At 36.7% G+C, this 22,970-nt stretch overlaps 1 protein-coding gene across 9 annotated transcripts in view; it reads left to right on the top strand.

The window, feature by feature from the left end:
- LOC132126074 (unconventional myosin-IXAa) overlaps positions 1-22,970 on the top strand; it is a 132,200-nt gene that overhangs the window by 60,279 nt on the left and 48,951 nt on the right. For 8 of the 9 annotated variants that reach the window (XM_059537153.1, XM_059537136.1, XM_059537098.1 and 5 more), the window contains exons 3-6: positions 12,876-12,970; positions 13,046-13,108; positions 14,913-15,012; positions 19,637-19,690. In XM_059537153.1, coding sequence (XP_059393136.1) covers positions 12,876-12,970; positions 13,046-13,108; positions 14,913-15,012; positions 19,637-19,690 — 312 coding nt within the window. The remainder of the gene's footprint in view (positions 1-12,875; positions 12,971-13,045; positions 13,109-14,912; positions 15,013-19,636; positions 19,691-22,970) is intronic. The other variant, XM_059537118.1, reaches the window with a different exon arrangement.

The raw sequence follows: 22,970 nt of genomic DNA, 5'->3' as shown, positions 1-22,970 counted from the left end.
AGCAGGCGAGTTTGAGCCGTGACTCACAGACCACTGAAAGATAAGAGACTAAACTTCCCTACTTGTGCCGAATGAGGGATTTCATTATACACAAAACAGCTCTTCAGTTATTAGGGTGCCATGAATTCATTTTTTTTTTTAAATACTGTATGTGTTCTTGTTCTCTTTGTATGTTGTTTTTAAGTTTTATGGGCTCTGTGTTGATGAATTTTTATCATTGATTGAGCCAGTGATAATTCCAATTTTAATATTTCTAAAATTGTTTTAATTATCATCATATGAAGGGATAAAACATTAAATATAATTGATCTTTTTAAATGTTATTAATGAAAATGTAATAATTCTTGTTATATGTTGGTTACACAAAGTTCTGCACCACCAAGGTCTTATGTTAAAATTAAAACATTGTAATAAGATATATTCTACATTCAGAGTACATTCTACTGTTAATTATAAATTAAAATTATATATTTCTTAGAGCTGAAACAACGAATCGATTTAATCGATTAAAATCGATTATTAAAATAGTTGTCAACTAATTTAGTCATCGATTCGTTGCTAAATAACTTTTATTTGCCGTAAGCGGCTCATTTCGTGCATATTTCAAATCTGCAGTGACCAAAGTGTGGCAGTAATGAGCCACCGGAGGTTTTACTCAGCCAGTACAACAGGAGAAGTAGCGAATAGCCAATAGCTGGCCTTGTTTTATGTCACGTGCTTCCCGAACAGCGTCTCTGCAGCCATAGACATCATATGATGTCTATGTCTGCAGCATTCAGCGTGATGTGGAAGTACTTTACATTGAGCCTTTAAAAAAGAAGAGTAACCTGTAAACTCTGCACTACTGAACTGTTTAAGGGGACGTTCACATATCGCGTCTTTTGCGCGCTCAAGTTCGTTATTTCCAACACCGCACCGCATCGAGTTAAAAACATTTCAACTTTTCAGAATGCAGGAACCGCACCGCGGGTCATGTGACAAGAACTAACCAATCAGCTTCATCCTTTCCCGTAACAACGTTAAAAGCTCAGTCAAGATGAAAGGAACAGCTGATCATAGTTGTATATGGATTTCCATTTTGAAATACATTTAGTAGCAGAGCTACTGCAAGCGATTTTTTTGAGCTGCAAATCCATTTATCCTTTGCTGAAATTTCCGCGTCTTCAAGGAGAGAGCACGTCATGGTTGCTTAGCAAAGGCAGACGCCTCAGGGGCGCTTCTGCGCGAGCGCTTTGGAAAGAAGGAGAAAGCGGTGCGCCTAGCGTTTTCCACGCGTTTTTAGGCGCGATTTGTGAACGGCCCCTAAGACTTTCATTTGTGCAGATTCTCCAGTACAATGTTGTTTGCAAATGTTTAGTCGTAAAAGCTGATAACATTGCTTTTTAACAGTTAACATTTAAAGCTTTACAAACATGTTCTGTGATCAGTTTGTCGTTTACCAGTTCAAAATTCAGTCGTGCAGCCTAATTATGACTGAATGAGAGAGGTAAATGTAGATATTTGAAATGCACTTTTTTTCTAAGTATTCACTGCTCTTTTTCACACAGCAGGTTTTTTGTGTGTGTCCAATATTTTTTTCTGGACAACCTTCTGATGGATTTTACTTTAAATTGTGAGTTCCATTCAGGTTTCATGCCATTGGCACTTTTTTTGAAGGATTGTTTACAATTTCACAGCAAAAGCTATAAAGCTTTTTCCCAGTATATAATAAAATACAATGCACTGCAATTTTATTCTGTTTTATCCTTATTCTTCGTGAAAATATGTTCTGAAAGATTCCTTAATAAGCTTTGTTCGGGATGTTAAACTACTTTAGGAGCTCTAAGGACTGCCATGATGAAAACATTATTTTAAATCTCCTTGTGAAATTTGCTAGAGTATGGGTCAGTGTTCTGATTGCAGAAGAGTTCGACAAAGGATTACTAACACAATAAAACAACTCCAGGTATATTTTTGATGAGGATATGACAGTGCAAAATGGTTAAAATCTCTTAAATCTATGCTGAATGATAAAGACCATTTATTAATAATTTACTTGGGGAAAAAATGGAAAAAACTAAAATATAAGTACATAAACCGATTAATCGATTAATCAAAATAATCGTTAGTTGCAGCCCTAATATTTCTCCAAGACCTTACATCTTGATGGATAGATTTTTCGGGGACACTCGTTCACACAGATACTTCATATTTATATAGCAGTCTTTTTGCACTTTAATATTCGCATACATAATCTGATTAACCCTACTTTTCATTTATTCATTCAAAATGTTTTAACATTCCACGACATGCCAAGTTATACTGTAAATTCCATTTTTATGGCTGGATTCCATGACTGTGTCCTCATTTTCCACATCACGGAAATCATGGGGCCGTAAATGTGCTCATTTTCAGCTCTGTCTGGTGCAATACTCAACGTCTTACATTAAATGAAAGAGGCCTGTAAAATGTGATTCAAGTACACAAGACTGCTCATCACTCACATGAACTCAGACCCTCGTTTCGCATCCCTGACTAAATGCTGCAAGGCACCACTGCTAAGACATGGAGCACCATTGAAATTTGAGTGATAAATCCCCTCTAGCTCTGTCATGAGGCATCAGAAGTGTCTTTCTGACTCATAGTCCCCCTCTGAAACTAACATGTGTTCATTTCGGATAGTTCTCTCTGAAATCCTATTAGATTAAGCACTTTAAAAGATAATGTAAAAACATTATGCTTGCATCTGTGCAATGATTGATTTCTTTAATATGGATTGATTGATTGATTAAACTATCAGCATTTTAGGTTAACATTTACATTGTGAAATAGTGGCTAAATTGGGATGGGTCACTGAAATGGGCCTTTTTTTAAATATTGTTTCATTTTTTTGTTTTGTCATGAATGAACGCAACTTGTTTAATCTGTTAGCATGTTTCTGTTGTCTTTGTTTTATGAAAACCTCAGCTGAAGGCACTGATTTACAGTTTTACCATGGTTAAGGGATTTTGTGGCACTTTGTGTTACACTTAACTGTTCCTTATCATGGTAAAATCACTGTAACGCTTAGTCTGTTGTGACACTTCATCAAGGTTTGTAATTAGACTTGCTCTTGCTTCCTGTTTTTGGCCAGTTTTGCAGATGACAAATCTGGATGCACAGATGCATTTGCGTGCCAAGAGCGTCACATAAATACTTAATGCTGGCTGATGTCAGATGTGTGAAGGTTTAACTCTGTGCAGAGGTTTTAATTGCATCCAGAGTTTGCCGTTATGCTGGGAGCTTCGGTGGGGGGATAGGCCTATATATTTATGCAGCAGACATAGATGCCAGGGTTATTGCAGTGCAGACGTCTGGGTTGTGTCCCAAATCTAATGGTCCCAAAGACCCTCTCCATATTGCTGGCAGATTTAAGAATATCTGGAGAGAAACACAGGTGCTGTACTCTCTAACGTGTAGGGTTTGTTCTGTCAGGGTTTGCTCTGGAATACATATCTGTAGCACATGAAATTTTGTTTAATGATTTCACCAGTGATTTCGCAAAGTGCTTGGTGCTACTTTGGAACAAATAAAAGCTAAGACTTTATGAAACAATAAATGTATTTTGATGGTTTTGAGGATGAGGACAATAGAAGCAATCAAAACCAACAAAAGACCAATCATTTGTAATTGCTGTGTCTCAATTAGTTTTTAATAAACTAATATTTTTTTTTATATAATTTATGTAATATAAATATAATATATTTATAAAATATATGCACAATATTACACATTCAATGCAACTTGCTGTCTTCATTATTTAATGATTGTTTGAAAAATCTAAAAAGAAAACACGTTTTTATTATAGCAACTGTTTTAATGTTTATATGTGACCCTGGTAGGGCTGTCAAAATTGCTCAAAATTGACGTTCGAATATTCCCTCTAAAAAATACACGAATATTCGAACTATTCGAACATCTGGTTGCGCATATTGTCAATGACGCGCATTACGTCAATAACAGGCAAAAATAATACAAAGAGACATAACTACTTGTATAGATAGTCTATTTAAGTTTAAACATATATGACAAAGTATTACCTACACAAAAACAAGGAAATCAACTAATGGCCAAGACTGCAGACCTCACGCTCTCTCACCCTCACGTTCTCTGCGCATAATGGTTTAAATGAACAAACAAATTTTTGTACAAGCAATTTAAGGTCGCGACTGTTGTCCCAAATATAGCAGGCTTCATTCAGTGATTGAAACAAATATTATTAATATTATTTGAAGTTTTACAGCATATAGAACTGACATTGAATGCTCCGAGCGAGCTGTGCTGTGGTAAACATGGAACTTTTCCTTGACATGAAACGATAAATAATCAAACCTCGCTTCCTTTGCTTGACAGAACTCCCCGAAGCGTGCCCCATCCGTGATACTGATCGGTCTCATGTCCTTACTAATGAACAAAATTATTTTATCCGTTATGGCCTCTTGTCGTGTTGCAGACAAAGTGCTTGCGGCGAGCGATGCAAAGTAACGTTAAGTGTCAAGACGTGACTGTTTAGCTGGAGTTCCACACATTATGCCATGCTCATTTGGGTGCACATTTTTGAGATGTGACCTCATGTTGCTAGTGGTCGAATGGTATGCTAACTGTATCTTAAATAGCTTGCATACAACAATCTCGCGGGTCAACAATTTTACCTCATTTTCTCTGCTGCGGTCGAGTTGGGCTCTGCGCTTGCTGGCATCTTCCATGAAGACGCGTCAACTTTCAGCAGTGATGCTGTGCCAGACAGTGCGACTCCTGTGAGCTTGTGACCTGTCCCTGAACCCTCAGGCGCGCTAGCGCGCCCACTCGCAAAGCAGACAACCACACCTCTACTACCGCGGGCCTTTTTTTCCACATTTTCTTATTTATTCGAATATTAATTTTCACCTTTGAAATTCGTTTTTTTTAAACTATTCGAATACATATTCGAATTTAGAATATTCGTTGACAGCCCTAGACCCTGGACCACAAAATCACACAGGGATATTGTTGCAATAGCGAAAAATACTTTGTATGGGTCCAAATTATCGAATTTTCTTTTATGCCAAAAATCTTTAGGATATTAAAGGGGTCATATGATGGTCATGTTTTTTAAGATCATTATTTTGTGTATTTGGTGTATCAGAATATGTTGACATGCTTTAATGTTCAAAAGACACGATTATTTTTCAAATACTGTACATTATTGTAGGGCCTCTATGCCCCGCCTCACAAACGCGTCATTTTCTATAGTCTGCTCTGATTGGCCAACTGACTCAGTGCATTGTGATTGGCTGATCACTGCAAGCACTCGATGGAAATGTAATGCCCCTTTCCATAATCGCTAGCTTCATCTTTCAAATAATTGTCTCTTGTGATCCAGTGTCACATATTTCAACAATACATTGGAGTAGAAACTGAATTTAAAAGCTGCCATTTTAAATTAAATGCTTATATTTTTATTTCTGTTTTTGATTCCTAAAAAATAATTTTGGTGCATCACAAAAAAAAAAAATAGAAATATAACAAATATATTTTTTAAACATTCTTCTTAAGACCAAACCTAGAAGTTTATACAGATGTAAATTCATAATGACAAATTTGCTGTAAAATTGTTGCAAATGGCGAAAGCATTTATTGTTTTATTGAACGTTTTGGAAACTTCAGTTAGAAAGGGTTAAAAATCTGAAGGAATTGCAATACTAGCCCTGGACAAGCACAATATCGCTGTATTTTTACTAGTTATAGTATTGACCTAGAGCAATGATATCTTGTGGATTATTTTTTTTTTTGTATGTGTGTTTTTATATATTCTTTAACAGTATGTTTTGCTGGGTTGGACTGTGTTGTTAAATCAATGAGGCTCAGTGTGTCCCTGAACAGGCCCGGTCACATACAGTGGCAGACTGAATTATTATTGACCAGAGAGCACAGCATTAGCCGAGCTGCCACTCCCATTACAACAACTGAATGTGTCCCACAGATAATCTAAAGACACCCAGGAGGATTGACTTCATTTAGGCCGCTCAAAACACTCTCACACTCTATAGTGTAACAATTCAGGGCAAAAATGTCCTAATTCTGGCATAGGCCAAGTGGTGAGTCACTTAGCAGTACAGCATGTGAGTCTGAAACCGAAAGAGGAAATGGGGAAAATGAGTGCTGTTGTAATTGAACAGCATGCCAAACATAATACTGTCCTAATGACTTAATTTAAGTCATATATTATAAAATTAAAATGAACAATTAAAATAACTGAAAATGTAAGAAAATAAGGTGATCAAAATATTAATTAAACTTTAGTGGTAAAAAAAAAAAAGCATGTGATTGTTTAAGCTGTAGTCACAGTCATAGCTGGGCAGTGATGTGGTGTGTTCAAAGAGACAGTCATCAGTGGTCAACATGGATTTTGGATGAGGCTGGCATTGACCTCCAGAGAAATCACAAAGTGCTCAGGCAGGATGACTGTGTCCAGTGGTGTTAGTCAGACTAAAACCACTCAACCGCCGGGGATTTACAGTGTCCAAAACAGCCACACAACACGTTTATAAGTAACATTTCTGTAGTCACTGAAAGCGACGTGACCCTGTGATCTGACCCCAGCTGATGTTTGCCATACTATACATTTTTGTGCCTAAATGTACAATCCACCAACAAGCTCTAACTTAGAGGAGTGTGAGTATGCAAAATGAATTGTCAAATAAAAAAAATAAATAAATAAATTGTATACACTATTGATCAAAGGTATGAAATAATATTAAAGAAATTACATATATTAATATATATATATTTTTAAATCTTTATAAAAATTAAGGTTGCATTTTTTTATGCATTTCAAATAAACAGTAAAAACATAATTTTATGTAATTATGTAATTATATTATTAACCCTTTGAGCGGTACGGTCCCACATATGGGAATTTTATTTCCCTGCCCCTGGGAGTATGGTCCCACATACGTTGCTTATATGATTAGCTCGCATGTACTAGCATGTTACTAGCATGTTAGTATGCTTGTAACATGCTAATAATACTAGCAACATGATATTAACATGCTTATTGTGATAGAAATATGCTAGCAACATGCTAGTGACATGCTTATCATGATAGAAACATGCTAGCAACATGTTAGTGACATGCTAATCATACTACCAACATGTTAATAGCATGCTAATCATGCTAAGAATAAGTTAGCAACGTGCTAGTCATGCTAGCAACAGCCTAGCAACCACCCCAGGTACCCTAGCAATGTGTTTTATACAGTAGTTATCTGTTTTTCTGATAGACTCTATTGACATTGAAAACATTCAAACTTTTTAACTTTTAAACTACTCTGAACTGTAAACTTTCATTATGTAAATTTGCAAGCTTTTAAAACTACTTCAAACTTTCTGGCTAGGCTTTTTCAAACCAACTTAAAGTTTGTCTTCAGACTTTACTCATCTAGTTATATTATAAAATATTATTAAAAATATTACTGCAGTTTAATAGAACCTTTTTTGTAAAGTGGAAAATAAAATATTTTTTGTGTTATATGTTTTAACATTTATTCCATAAATTTAAAATTAATAAATAAAATGTAAACTTATAAAAGAAATTAAAATTAACCACTTACTAAAAAACTAACAATTCAGAAAATGTTGAATTGCTTACTTGCATGTTGTGACCATTGACATCAGAGAACTGACCATATGATTATGTTAAATTATTAAAATATTAACATCTCAGGAGATACGTCAAGTAAATATTTAAAGGTCAAAGGGGTTCAGCTGACAAAAGAATTGGGGAATAGTTGATCTATAGAAATAAACATATGCCGTCTGGCTAAGAGAGGCACCTGAGACTCTGCAGGCCCCAAACACACTGCAAACTCTCTGCGCTCACACGTGGAGAGGATTATGGTCTTATCACACTGACACTGTTTTGAGAGTATTTCCCCTGTGATGACTCTCTGGCCAAGAGATAATATTTACCTGATGCGGTCCATTAGAAGACGTGGCTTGAGATCAGAGTGGGTTGTTGTGTGTTTGTGTGAGTGACAGAATGCTCTAATGGTTTCATTTCTCAGCCCCTGAGATCAATTCACAAGCTCTTACACTGAACGCCCTCTGTGGAGCTCATCCAAAATATGTTTGCTAAACGTTCCCCTGTGTCTTGTGCCGGGAAAAGCCACAAACTTCCCGTTCCTGCTTTTGATGTTATTTTATTCTCAGTTCAATATGTGTCAGAGCAGATTTCAGTAATTGTGATTAATTTGGCTTCTCAGTTGTTTATTCACTCCACCAAATTCTCCTATGAGATCAAGACCTTCAACTCAAGACAAAAGCCTTTTGTGTTGTTATTTCATCTGTGGAGGATTTGCCGCTCCCAGTCAGCAGCAGAGCATGTTGGGGTACAATACACCATACCCTTTCATAGCAGGCCTTTCGCAATATATACAGTCGTGACCAAAAGTTTTGAGAATTACATAAATATTGGAAATTGGAAAAGTTGCTGCTTAAGTTTTTATAATAGCAATTTGCATATACTCCAGAATGTTATGAAGAGTGATCAGATGAATTGCATAGTCCTTCTTTGCCATGAAAATTAACTTAATCCCAAAAAACCTTTCCACTGCATTTCATTGCTGTCATTAAAGGACCTGCTGAGATCATTTCAGTAATCGTCTTGTTAACTCAGGTGAGAATGTTGACGAGCACAAGGCTGGAGATCATTATGTCAGGCTGATTGGGTTAGAATGGCAGACTTGACATGTTCAAAGGAGGGTGATGCTTGAAATCATTGTTCTTCCATTGTTAACCATGGTGACCTGCAAAGAAACGCGTGCCGCCATCATTGCGTTGCATAAAAATGGCTTCACAGGCAAGGATATTGTGGCTACTAAGATTGCACCTAAATCAGCAATTTATAGGATCATCAAGAACTTCAAGGAAAGAGGTTCAATTCTTGTAAAGAAGGCTTCAGGGCATCCAAGAAAGTCCAGCAAGCGCCAGGATCGTCTCCTAAAGAGGATTCAGTTGCGGGATCGGAGTGCCACCAGTGCAGAGCTTGCTCAGGAATGGCAGCAGGCAGGTGTGAGCGCATCTGCACGCACAGTGAGGCCAAGACTTTTGGAAGATGGCCTGGTGTCAAGAAGGGCAGCAAAGAAGCCACTTCTCTCCAAAAAAACATCAGGGACAGATTGATCTTCTGCAGAAAGTATAGTGAATGGACTGCTGAGGACTGGGGCAAAGTCATATTCTCCGATGAAGCCCCTTTATGATTGTTTGGGGCATCTGGAAAAAGGCTTGTCCGAAGAAGAAAAGGTGAGCGCTACAATCAGTCCTGTGTCATGCCAACAGTAAAGCATCCTGACACCATTCATGTGTGGGGTTGCTTCTCATCCAAGGGAGTGGGCTCACTCACAATTCTGCCCAAAAACACAGCCATGAATAAAGAATGGTACCAAAACACCCTCCAACAGCAACTTCTTCCAACAATCCAACAACAGTTTGGTGAAGAACAATGCATTTTCCAGCACGATGGAGCACCCTGCCATAAGGCAAAAGTGATAACTAAGTGGCTCAGGGATCAGAATGTTGAAATTTTGGGTCCATGGCCTGGAAACTCCCCAGATCTTAATCCCATTGAGAACTTGTGGTCAATCCTCAAGAGGCGGTTGGACAAACAAAAACCCACTAATTCTGACAAACTCCAAGAAGTGCTTATGAAAGAATGGGTTGCTATCAGTCAGGATTTGGCCCAGAAGTTGATTGAGAGCATGCCCAGTCGAATTGCAGAGGTCCTGAAAAAGAAGGGCCAACACTGCAAATACTGACTCATAAAGTCAGTTTGCATAAATGTCATGTAATTGTCGATAAAAGCCTTTGAAATGTATGAAGTGCTTGTAATTATATTTCAGTACATCACAGAAACAAAGATCTAAAAGCAGTTTAGCAGCAAACTTTTTGAAAACTAATATTTATGTAATTCTCAAAACTTTTGGCCACGACTGTACACAGTCACCTTAAAGTGATTATTTGAGCAAATACAAATGCCAAAAAGAGTGAACAGACAGTGGTTTGACACTATATTACAACCAATGTGGATCAAAAAGACCATAATGAAATAAATATTTTAGTAAAATAATAACCACAATAATGATTAGGACTATCTATGTAACACATTGATTTGGCATGATGGATTTTTGTCTTATTTATATCACATGATATAGTTCAGCAATATCAAACCAGCAAGAGTGTGTTTTTGTTTTTTTCCCGAATATCAGCATGATTGCAAATATGATATTGATTTCATGCAATAGTTAAAAAAATAAGTTAATATCGTTACATTTTATGCACAATGCACACTGTTTTTGTTCAATTGCATAAATGAAAATAGTCCCAAAGTGAAAGCAGAACTATTCTGCCTTTCTGAGCTACAATGAGTCAATGATTCAGTGACCCATTCATAAAAAAAATGTCATTTGCTTCATTTTTTCATATTAAGTAATGAGTAATGTATTCTGTAATGAATTAAACCTTAATAATCATCCGGAAGAAGGAGCCAGGAACTGGCGGACAATCAAATGAAACTTTAATAATTCAAATAAACACCAAAACAGCGCACCAGACCCTCATGGACGACTGATGCGCACAAAATAAAACCAAAACACAACTAAAAGCCCAGGCCTGGTCCTCTCTCGTCCTTCATTGTCGTCGCTCCAGTTTTATATCCTTCCATCTCCTACGTGGGACTCGAGACCGGCGGTGGGCCGCAGGTGTCACTGATTTGCCCAATCATTGCCGGCCTCACTCCTTGTTCCCACGTCCCTCGGCCCCGCCCCACTCGCCACAGTATCATTTTATAGAAAGAAAGTAAGAAAGACTTTAATATTTCAGTATTCAGTATGGCCATTTAAAACCCATAAAAGTCCTAGCATTATTTATGCATTTCTAATTACAGTGTAAATGCATTCATGCTGCCTCAGTCTCTGCAAATATACTTGAATACTTTCCAGATGCAACTTCAGAATAACATTTTTATGGCCACTTTGTAGCCTTAAAAGCTTGCCATACAATCTATATTGATTCTTAATATTAATTTCTATTTTTTGTATTGTTTATTTAATCTGTTCTCATTCAACACTATAATGACTTTATGGGTAATTTCTCAGCTCAAATTGATTTCCAATTAATTTAATTCATTTGATTAGTTAATTGGCACAGCATGAAATAATTTAATAAAAAATGTAATTACTTGACAGCCCTGAAAAATGAAGAAAATAATAATAATAATTATAATAAATACCTGTTACGAAGCCTATAATAAAATCACACATTTATGTTTCTAATTTCAAAGGCCCTCATTTTTGAAACCGAAGTGCTAAAAATGCTTTTGGAAAACTGCCCCCCTGTTCATGATTTGTGAATCTCAGCAGACTTTAATGGCAGCTGTTTCCTGCAGTAACAGGAATGTTGAGTATCAAGAAGCCTGGCAGTCCATCCTCACTATTTTCTCCATGTCTGTTTAAAGTTTTTTGGCTTCAGCAGGCCTGGGATAGCCGTGAAGTATTGCTGTGTCTTTGACTGCACAGGAAGAGTCGAGGTGACACTTTAATGGCTGATTTTTGTCCTCGTCTGACCCGTTTTCCTGGAGCGTCCAGGCCTCTTCCATTTAGTGTGCAGAGCTGATGATGAATTTCTGAAACCCCATTCATTAATATGTCAGAGGAGTGACTGTGCAACATCCACTTGATGTTTTGCATGTGCTGTTCATCATGAAGGGCTAAACTTTTCCAACATGGGTTCCAGAGGCCATTTGTAAAGTTATCTCAGTGTTTGACATAACCTTTTCTAGACATTCAAGACATAGCTGGCTATATGCGTCATGATGGCTGGACTGTTACAGTAGCTCATGGCTGTCAGCTGTACACCGCTGGTGCCGCCCTACCCAGAATTCCATTCGTATGTGGCAGAACGGCTTGTCCTTGCTTCCCCCGAGAGCTGTAAAACCCACTCTGAAAGTCTGACTCATAACAAGGCGGTGTGCTTCTGGCACACTTGGCTGTGAGATTGACCTCTGGAGCGGCTGTAGGTGCCAGGAGTGAGCACTGTCCCTTCAGACGGACCTCGGCAGCTCTTTCCACTGAGGAATTTGTTTATTTGTGGCGTAGCTACAAATAACGAGAGCATTTATGTACAACTGATTAACTTCCTTCTCTCCAGGCAGGCTCGTAACAAAAATAGGCCAAAAGGGGATGTACGTAGTAGGCACTTACAACAGACTTAGTGTGGTCTTACAAAACATTTTTTTTTTCTTTTCTTGTTGCAGTCCACTTACAACTTAGTCAAGTTGTCTTGCATCACACCCTTAATTATTTTTCACCCTCTCACTGACCCCTACAATTAAAGAGTCTTTTAAAACTTCTACAGTATTTGAATGCACTGGTATGGCCAACCTCTTCACACATTTACAGTTGTGGGTTTGTTGGCTTGTCAAGCATGTTTTTCTTTATCTACCTTGTTTTTCTGTAATAGCATCTTATAAAGCATGCAATGAATATTTTTAAAACAATTAAATCTAATTGTAATTACTGCACTATGAAACAAGAATGCTTTGGGCCAGTTATTTAAATTGTGAAGTATGCATATGCCAGGGTTATTTTTTTAATGGTTTTCAATGGCAGACGTATTATTTTAAAGTGGGCTTCAGTTGAAAATTAAGTCAAAACTTTGTTAATTAGCAAGCAAATAAGTTGCAACTGAATTTTAAACTGAAGCTCACTTTGACATAGCATATTTATTTCTCTTTGATATATTGAATTTATTTATTTATTTATTTTTCCCTTCATTTTAAGTGTGCCAGGTCTCTTATGTTGTTTTTTTTCTTGTGTTCACAGGCTTTTGGCAATGCTAAAACAGCCCATAATAACAACTCCAGCCGTTTTGGGAAGTTCATCCAAGTGAACTATCAGGAAAGTGGCACAGTTAGAGGGTAAGAGCTGCATAAATCTGCAGTCTTGTAGAGCTGTTTGAACCCTTGTCTAATTTGGTGTTTGTTCTTATGCAGGGCATACGTGGAGAAATACCTGCTGGAGAAGTCCCGGCTCGTCTATCAGGAACACAATGAAAGGTATGAGATCTTGTATGATTTGTCGATGCTGTTGAATTTTCATTTCAACAGTTAAGAAATGAAGTCAGCTGTGGAGTTTAAATATTTTGTAATTAAATCGACATTGTTATACTGGACTAGACAACAGTTTATTTAAACTCGAGAGTTTGTAGATTTGGTAGAAGCTCGTGAGGAAATAAATCCAGTAGTGAACATGTGGGAATCATTTCTCCACAGTAATTTTTCAGCTTATATGTGCGAATCTCAGCTTTATCTACTGGATGTCATTACTAGTCCCACTGGTTTAAACTTCTTGTTTTTGGGAGTTTGGTGTAAATCACAGCAGTCATATTGTACTTGAGAATCGGGGACATGCTTTATCAAACGGAAATGATGAGGCGAAAAATGATAAAGGGACAAACAGTAAAGCTATCTCTGTCATTTTCATTTTTTGTCCTTATCAGCTAGGTCAATGACATGGCACACACACACACACACACACACACATACACACACACACACACACACACACACACACACACACACACACACACACACACACACACACACACACACATATATAGACACTATAAAATACACTAAAACTACCATTCAAACAGTCTCAGATACAAGGTACAATATTGTAATGCATTAACCTTAGTATTCATCCGGAAGAAGGAGACGGGAACCGGCGGACAATCAACTGAAACTTTAATAATCACCAAAATAAACCCAAAACAGCGCACCAGCCCCTAACGGACGACTGGTGCGCTTAAATAAAAACCACAACACAACTAAAAGCCCAGGCCTGGTCCTCTCTCGTCCTTCACTGTCGTCGCTCCAGTTTTATATCCTTCCATCTCCTACGTGGGCCGCAGGTGCCACTGATTTGCCCAATCATTGCCGGCCTCACTCCTTGTTCCCACGTCCCTCGGCCCCACCCCACTCGCCACAAATATCTACAAATTTGTACCTAAAAAGTCCATATTGATACCTCAAAGGTACATACAGTATTAGCATTTTTGGGGGTACCACTTTACAAGTAACGCGAGTTACAGATTACTTTAAGTAACTAGTAAAGTAACGCATTAATTTTAATTTAGAAGGAAATATCGGAGTTACTTTTTCAAATAAGTAATGGCAGTTACTTTGTTTCCCATGTATTGACTGACAGCTCTCATGTATATAACATTTTTTTATGTATTTAATCCCATATTATTATCCAATGTTTTTGCTTCTGACCTTAGATGATCCAATTCAACCATACTAAGCAAAAATGACACATTTGTGTTTCATTTTTGCTATTGCTGAATAGTGTCGAACTTTCTTCTACTGCGATATATTCTCCATGCAATTTGTTTGAGCTGCACCCTCTACTGAGGCTTATTCATTTCACTTTTGTTCTGTAAAGGGCTTTTACATTTGTAAAAAGTTCTTTATATTAAAAACAAACAAGCAAGCCCTGCCCAAAAAAGAAACTCAAAAGTTACATAATGCATTACTTTCCATAAAAAGTAATGTAATTAGTTACTTTTTTAGGGAGTAACGCAATATTGTAATGCATTACTTTTAAAAGTTGCAAAAGTGTCCCTTTTGAAAACTTTTCTTCCTTTTTTTCAATTTCTGAATTAAAATAAACTTTTACATTTTTTGAGGCATAAAGTCAAAAATAAACCTGTTGTCACTGGTTAAGGAAATGTTTAAGGTGGTAGTCAGTTGTACATAATGCAAGCTGCTCCCATCTGGACCAGACTGTAACCCTTCATGTATTTATAGGCACATATGTTCATACTCCACCTGATGGTACATTGGTTTGTTCTTCCAGGAATTACCATGTGTTTTACTACCTGCTGGCAGGGGCGAGTGAAGAGGAGAGGACATTGTTCCACCTCAAAAAGCCTGAAGAATACCATTACCTCAATCAGGTATGGCCTGATACTGCTGCATGCACCATACTCACCATCAGTGAACCTATTTACTACTGGTATTAACATTCGTCTCAGATGATCCGATCACAAGTGGTCAGCCGAGAAACATTGTCATTCACATCCAGTGTTAACATGCATCTCCTGTGACCACTTGAGATCGAATTTCATTGAGGGGAGGGTCTATGATTTCATGAGCACTTACATCACTTACTATGTCATTGTGTGACTGCACGTTAATGTCAAACTCATGGAAGATGTTTTGTGCATATTTTTGTGTGGGCATTTCCAAAATTTCTAATTGCTTGAATGTTTTCTTTTTAAGTCTAGCCTGAACTAGCTGCAATGGTAGACAATTATTTTTTTGTCCATTGTCCCGGGTGCATCAATACACATTTATTTACATGAAAATAATATATACAGTACAAGATGAGATGTTTTTTTCTGAAGGCAATTTTTTTTCTCTCCATGGAACACAAAAGGAGAGATTTTGTAGAATGTTCATGTTTATTCCCTTACAATTAAAGTTTATGGTAACCTGGGGTGTATATCTCTAAAAAGGCATTATTCAATATTAATTTATTCAATAAATACAGTTACAATTACAGCTTGGACATTCTGCTATAACTATTGTATTTCTTAGTGAGAATAAATTATGATTTCAGGAATCAATTATAGATTTTGTTTAGCGATAAAACTACAGATTTGTATTTTTATATATTTTTAAATAAATAATTGCTATAAGTCAGATTTATTTTTAAATTGGTTTATTTTGTGTTTTTATTTTTTGGTTAATGAATCAAAATTTGAAAATGTGAGTGTATGGAGACAGAGAGAGTTTTTAACCATAAATGTACAAAAAACATACAAAATAACTGTTGATCAGCACTTCCTGCATATTGAGGAGTCTTTTGCTCAATCTTTTTTCACCAAATCACTTTTTTCAGGTGCAGCTAGAGTCTCCCGCTTTAGTGTGTAATGTCCTCTGACATGATTTTGTGTGACAGTAATAGCTGGATTTTTTTATGGTATGTGTAGTGTTAATAAGATATCAATACTTATTTATTTTACATCATAAGTACCTGTATATTGTGACAGCCCTAGTCCATGGCGTTGTTAAAAATCATCAAAGCTTTGTTGACAAAATTGAATGGCAGCATTTTTTTGTGTGTTTGTGTGTGTGTGGTGTGCCCTTGTGGAGTCAGTTTTTGTCATGAGTGCGTGTCAGGCAGCTGCTCTTTGTGCCCGGTGACACTCTCACTGGGCAAACAGGAAGGAGGGGAAAATAGAGGAAACAGATTCCACAGTTCATTCCTTTCAGCTGGCCCCGTGGTCTCGTACACAGAGATGCTTTAAAACCCAATCCCCCCACAGAAAGCAGCCCTGTGCTCCTAACTTGCCCCTCATTTCCATAACACACACCTGCCTCATGCTTCATGCAGCCGTCCAGTCTTTTGTTTGTGTGTGTAACTGTTTTGTCTTATGAAACGTTAAATGCTCACAAATATTAACAATGCATTTGTTATTTATGTGTTAACACTGCAAGAGTTTTCGTCTAATGTGTCTGGGTTTATATGTTTGTGTATCTTCCATTGCAAACTAAATTAGAAGAGCTTTCTCAAAACTGCTCAAATCTTCACTCTGATTGACTAGCTTTCGCATCACACACTAAAAATATCAAAACCACTAGTGGGTTTTTGGTTGACTAGACAGTCATCATGACCCATTACTACTCAGTAATTTTGACCAGTGTTTGACAGTTGCTAGCAGAGGTCTCAGGGTTTCGCATACAGAGGATCTCTGTTGTCTCCAGGCAAGAGTCCCTCTTTTTGTCCTTGATCTCGTGCATCCATCTGACACTGCCTGCACACACAGACTCCTCTGTGCACTTACATATTCAGCAGGAAAAACAGAAATATCAAGTTAGGATTACATACAAAAGTCCAAGGCTCCAGTGAGCTGAAAAACTTATTAAGGAAGAAACTTTAGAGGTGTGAATTCTTGTAATTTTTTTCAAGTACCATTATAGTTGCTCTTTCTTAACGTCTGTCTCTAATGTTTTAAAGCCTCAAAAATGTGGAGAATTCACTTTATAAAAAAACATTGACAGAAATATATGCCAAGTTTTGGCTGTGGCTTGAGGATTTCATTCTAGTCTGTTGTTTTGCTTTGCTAACGGTCAAACTTTTTTGAAAACTTGTTAGGCAAGAGCAAATACTAAATGTTATTTGGTTTTCGTTAACATTTCACAGTAAGGTTCAATTTGTTTGTTATTAATGCATTAGATACAACAAACGATTAATAATCATTGTTTTTCTTGTTAGCTATTAGAATATAAATGTTAACATACTGTATACAGCCTTATTGTAAAGTTTTACAAGCTTCTTTATAAGTTTATACATTTTCTTCATTTGATAAATCCTTATAAAGTCAAACCTTAATTTCTCCTGCATATAAAAATTCACATATAACCCATTTCATGATCTGTCATCTCAGTGTGTGCCATCTTTTGTCTTAATATATTTGGTATACAGGTGCATCTCAAAAAATTAGAATATCATTGAAAAGTTCTTCATTTTTTGTAATTTAATTCAAAAAGCTAACTTTCTTATATTCTAGATTCATTGCACACAAACTGAAATATTTTAATAGTTTTTTTTTTGTTTTAATTCTGATGGTTATAGGAGGAAAAAAAATCAGTATCTCAAAAAATTTTAATATTTTCAATAAATATTTGCAATAAATACTTGGTTGGGGCTCCTTTTGCACAAATTAATGCTTCAATACGGTGTGGCATGGAGACGATCAGTCTGTAGCACTGCTGAAGCGTTATTGAAGCCCAGGTTGCTTTGAAGGCAGCCTTCAGCTCCACTGTATTGTTGGTCAGATGTTACTTATCTTCTTCTTCACAATACCCCATAGACTTTCTGTGAGGTTCAGGTCAGGTGAGTTGGCTGGCCAATCAAGCACAGTAATATCATGGTCATCAAACCAATTGGAAGTGGTTTTGGCACTGTGGGCAGGTGTTAAAGTCCTACTGCAAAATTAAATCAGCATCTCCATAAAGCTTGTCAGCAGATGGAAGCATAAAGTTCTCCAAAATCTGGTAGATGGCTGCATTGACTTTGGACTTGATAAAACACAATTAGACCTTGATTTCCAAATGAAATGCTAAATTTACTTTTATTTGAAAAGAGGACTGTGTACCACTGAGCAACAGTCCAGTTCTTTTTCTCCTTACCCCAGGTGAAATTCTTCTGACATTTTTTTTCTGGTTCAGGAGTGGCTTGGTTATAGGAATGTGACAGCTGTAGCACTTTTCCCAAAGACGTCTGTGTGTGGTGACTCCCGATGCGCTGACTCCGCCTTCAGTCCACTCCTTGTAAAGCCCTCCCAAGTTCTTGAATTGGCTTTTCCTGACAATCTTTCCAAGGATGTGGTCATCCCTGTTGCTTGTGCACCTTTTTCTACCAAACTTTTTCCTTCCAGTCAACTTTCTATGAATATATTTTGATACAGCACTCTGTGAACAGCCAGCCCTTTCAGCAATGACCTTATGTGGCTTACCCTCCTTGTGGAAGGTGTTGATGATTGTCTTGTGGACAACTGTCAAGTCAGTAGTCTTTCATAATTGTGGTTGCATGCTATAACTAATGTTTATACTCAAAATTAATCAAAGTAATTAAGCCCAAAATTGAATTTTCCTAAGTTGTAAGTCGCAACCATCAGAATTAAAATCAGAAACCCTTGAAATATTTTATTTTGTGTGCAAAGAATCTAGAATGTAAGAAAGTTTGCTTAAATGAAATGGCAGAAAATAAAGACCTTTTCCATGATATCCTATTTTTTTTTAGATGCACCTGTATGTCATTTTGTGCTTTTGCTTTGTCGGAATGGAATACTAGCATACTACTTAGGTAGCAATAAGAGTCCAGAAAAGTTAAATGTACATATAAGGAACAGCTGGAGGACCAATTTGCAACTTGATTGGGTAACAAAAGAGCCTCTCAGGCAGTGTCTCTCAGAAATCAAGATGGAGAGAGGATCACCAATTCCCCCAATGCTGCGGCGAAAAATAGTGGAGCAATATCAGAAAGCCCACCTTTCTCTGAGTTTCTCAGAGAAAAAGAGTTTGAAGTTATCATCATCTATCTATTTATTTGAATTTACTGAATTTTTATTCCCCTTTTTCTTTAGACATGTAAAACAGTTTGTAGTGTGCAGTAATAATGTTTCAATATGCTGCACTGAAAAACTCTCTAATTTGTAGTCACATAATAAGTTAAGAAAGACATTGAAATTCCAGTCAAAGTTGAATGATCTAACTGGAACTTGGAGATCAAGTCCATTGCATTATAGGATAACTCATACTGCACCTTTTACCAAATGTAGTGGGCCATCTGAGTATTGCATGTGTATTTCTGTGCACATTATACTGTACATACTAAAGAAAATAGTAGTAGAGTAGTTTGACAGCATCCCTTTCCAAGTATAGCCTTTTGTGTTTCTAACCCAGATCATCTTGCTAAATTCTGTAATGCTTTTGTTCTCCCATTTAAAAACTGCATGTGTTTAACAGGCATTGTGTGGAATGTCGCTCTAATCCCATTTACCTTACTTCCAGATGACAAAGAAACCTCACAGGCTGCTCTGGGAAAATTACTATGAGAACGAACCGGTCAGTATTGAAATAATGTGTCGTTGCTGTACAGAGAAGAGTCACTGGCTCCACAAATCACTTTCCATAGCTTTTCCTTTGCACAATACTCCACTCCCATCCTCTCTATGTGTGTGTTTGTGTGTGTGTGTTTGGCTCGGGGTGTTATTAGTGTGCTCACTGCTTGTCACTGGCTTTCTCTTAGGCTGTGCATATTGTTTGGTCATTGTGTTTTTGAGGTGTTCCCTTATCTGCCGTCATGCTATTCTTCTGATTTTATAAATAGATTGAACTCTGGGCATCTCAGTACAACAACAGTTGATTGGATAAGACTGATAAGCAACAGTACAAACAAGCTTTATTTGCATTGGGAGGGTGATACAAATGTACACTTGAGATTTAGACTCTAATGACATGGAGAACTAATCCCAGACTTCACTAGCTGAGAATTAATGGGTTAAATACTACTAAATAATACTGTTGTCACAATACCAAAAATTTAGTAGTCACATAGTACAAATACCAGTAAATTTCATTTGGAAAAACATTTAATGTTAAATCTAATTAGTTAAGTATTAATGCTAATATGAGTTATAAGTAAGAAATACATTAAAAAGCATTTAGCTTTCACATATAGGTCAAGTGAAAAGTTAGCAATCCAATAATGAACAAAAACACAATACTAGACTACTGATTGTTATGTGCTGTAAACTAGTGCACTTGGAATCAAGCAAAGCTGCATACTTTAGATTGACTTAGATTCCAAGAGGTCCAAGATAAACTTTAACACTCTACATGAAAACAACTCACACAAACCAATGACCAAATCAACATGGGTATGTTGGCATGATTGTTGTTTCTGATATAACTGTTGTATTTCCTGATTGATGGTTCAGTGTCTTCATGTTCTCTGTCAGGGGTCTCAAACTGTCAGCTCCTGGATATGGCAACCTAAATGTCCAACAACTATAGATTGCTCATTATAATAAACATGCTGTTGAAGTGATGCACCTTTTTTGCACCAAATTTTGTCAGTCTTTTTGAGGTGCTGCTCAACTGCTTTTCTGAAAGAAACACAATAGTTTTAATTGGAAATATCATATGAATTGATCACTGTGTGTTTTAGCCCTTGAAAGCATGAGGCCACTAATCCTGAAAAACATAAACAATATATTAATAATTCTGAAAACAGTTTTTGTCATGACTTCTCAGTGCTTTACTCAACTTCCATGATTTAGCACTTTTCTCCAATAATTTTGATATGCAGTTGATTGTAATTAACTAAATTCATCAATTGGCATACCATGTTATTAATTACACCAAAAATATTAATTTTAATTGAATGACAGGCCTAGTACAGTATGAAATTAAAATTCATTATTCCCTTGCCGACATTTAAACTTAAATTTATTCACTTAAGATTATATATAGATTTTTTCCATGTAATTTGAGTTTGAGACCCTTGCTGTTTTATGCCCAGTTTCTGGTTCCCTGTGCCATGTTTCATTTCACAGTGTAGATTATCATTAATTATTGTTTAAAAAAATACAACAATCAGTAGGTAAGTGCTCATAATGTGTTACAGTGCACAAGAAACATGAAGCTTCTATACAGAACTACTGCGTTATATCCATGCCATTTTGCTTCAAACCCAAAGCATAATATGTCTGTCTGTTTGCTCAAGTCTGTTTTGGTTGAGAAGTTTTACAATGTTTACCTGTTTTTTTTTTATTTTATTTTTTTTTTTTACATTTCCTACCCTGAAAATGTGAATGAGAAAAAACAAATCAGCAGGACTGAGTTCAAACCATAAAACGTATAGAGTTTCAGCAGTGTTTGCCTTTCCACTGCTCTGGTATGCTATAATTTTGGCATCAGTAATGAAGCGAGGCGATGAAGGAGACACTGTCTCATTAAAGGGAGGATGTGTGAGTAAATTTGACTGTTGTTGTGAGTAGGAAGCAGTTGCTCTGCCAACTGGAGCCGACCTCTTTGGATGGCATAAGTCTTGCTTCCACATTTTCTTCACAAACTCTCTTTACCACTATAGTGAAAGAGCAGATAGAAGTGCTGACAGCCCTTGTAATTTTTAACTAGAGATACAGCGATATAAAAATGATTGCCGATATTGTATAAATCAGTATTAAAAAAAAAAAAAAAAAAAAAAAGCAGCATTCACAAGGGCCCTATCAAACACCTGGCGCAATGCGATGCCCAGCGTGGTGCAAATGTTTTTTGCTAGTTTCAGCCTAATACAGTTATCATTTTCACGTCCAGCAGTAAATAGCAAATGCACTTGCGCCCATCTGTTTCGCCCATGGGTGTGCTGCTCTGAAAATGAGGTGTGTTCAGGTGCTTTGTTTGGCACATTGCTATTTTGACTGAAGACTGAAAATGATTACACTATTGACCAACTAAAACCTGGTCTAAAGTCATTGGCGCTGTATTTTTTTTATTTTTATTTAGAGGGCGCATTACTAAATATGTGCCTATAGATGCACAACGCATGTACACTCTGCTTATTACACACACAGGGATGTACAGCAGCACACAAACATGCCAAATAAAAAAAAATATGAAAAGATTACCATGTAAAAGATTATCATTGTGTACGCAGATCCATTTCCTCTTTGGAGAAGTGTTCTGTCTTTGCTCCTGATTCCGCAATTTAAATAGTGAATCCACCATGGTGCAAGAGCAACTGAATTTTAAAGGGAATAGGAGATGAGACTCTGATGGGTTTATTGCACGCTATGCCCAAAAAACACCCATGACTCAATAAGAGAATAGGCACAACCCATTTGGACCATGTTTTTTCCTTTGTTAAACTAGGAAACGTGGATTTGGACACACCCTAAGTGCACCTGCGCCATGCACTTCAAACCATGTGCTTAGATTGTTAAAATAAGCCCTAAAGCTCCAATTTAAAGTTTCACAAGATAGAGATACTTGGTAATTAAAATCAGTTTTATTTTAGAATTTGAACAAAAAACAAAAAAAAAAAATCTGCAAATCTTAATATGGGCATACTCGGACCACCAGCTTTTCTTTTTTTATCAGTAGTGTTGGTCAATACAATATACTTTTTTTATACAATATATACTGAACAAAATTATAAATGCTTGAAGAATTTAATGAATTGAATAAATGCAACACTTTTGTTTTTGCCCACAATTTTCATGAACTGAACTCAAAGATCTAAGAGTGTTTCTATGGACACAAAATACCTATTTCTCTTAAATGTTGTTCAGAAATCTGTCTAAATCAGTGTTAGTGAGCACTTCTCCTTTGCCGAGAAAAT

The sequence above is a fragment of the Carassius carassius genome, chromosome 3 (genome assembly GCF_963082965.1).
Source record: "Carassius carassius chromosome 3, fCarCar2.1, whole genome shotgun sequence".
NCBI lineage: Eukaryota > Metazoa > Chordata > Actinopteri > Cypriniformes > Cyprinidae > Carassius > Carassius carassius.
The sequence above is the reverse complement of the archived record's forward strand: the minus strand, read 5'-3'. Positions and strand labels throughout refer to the sequence as shown.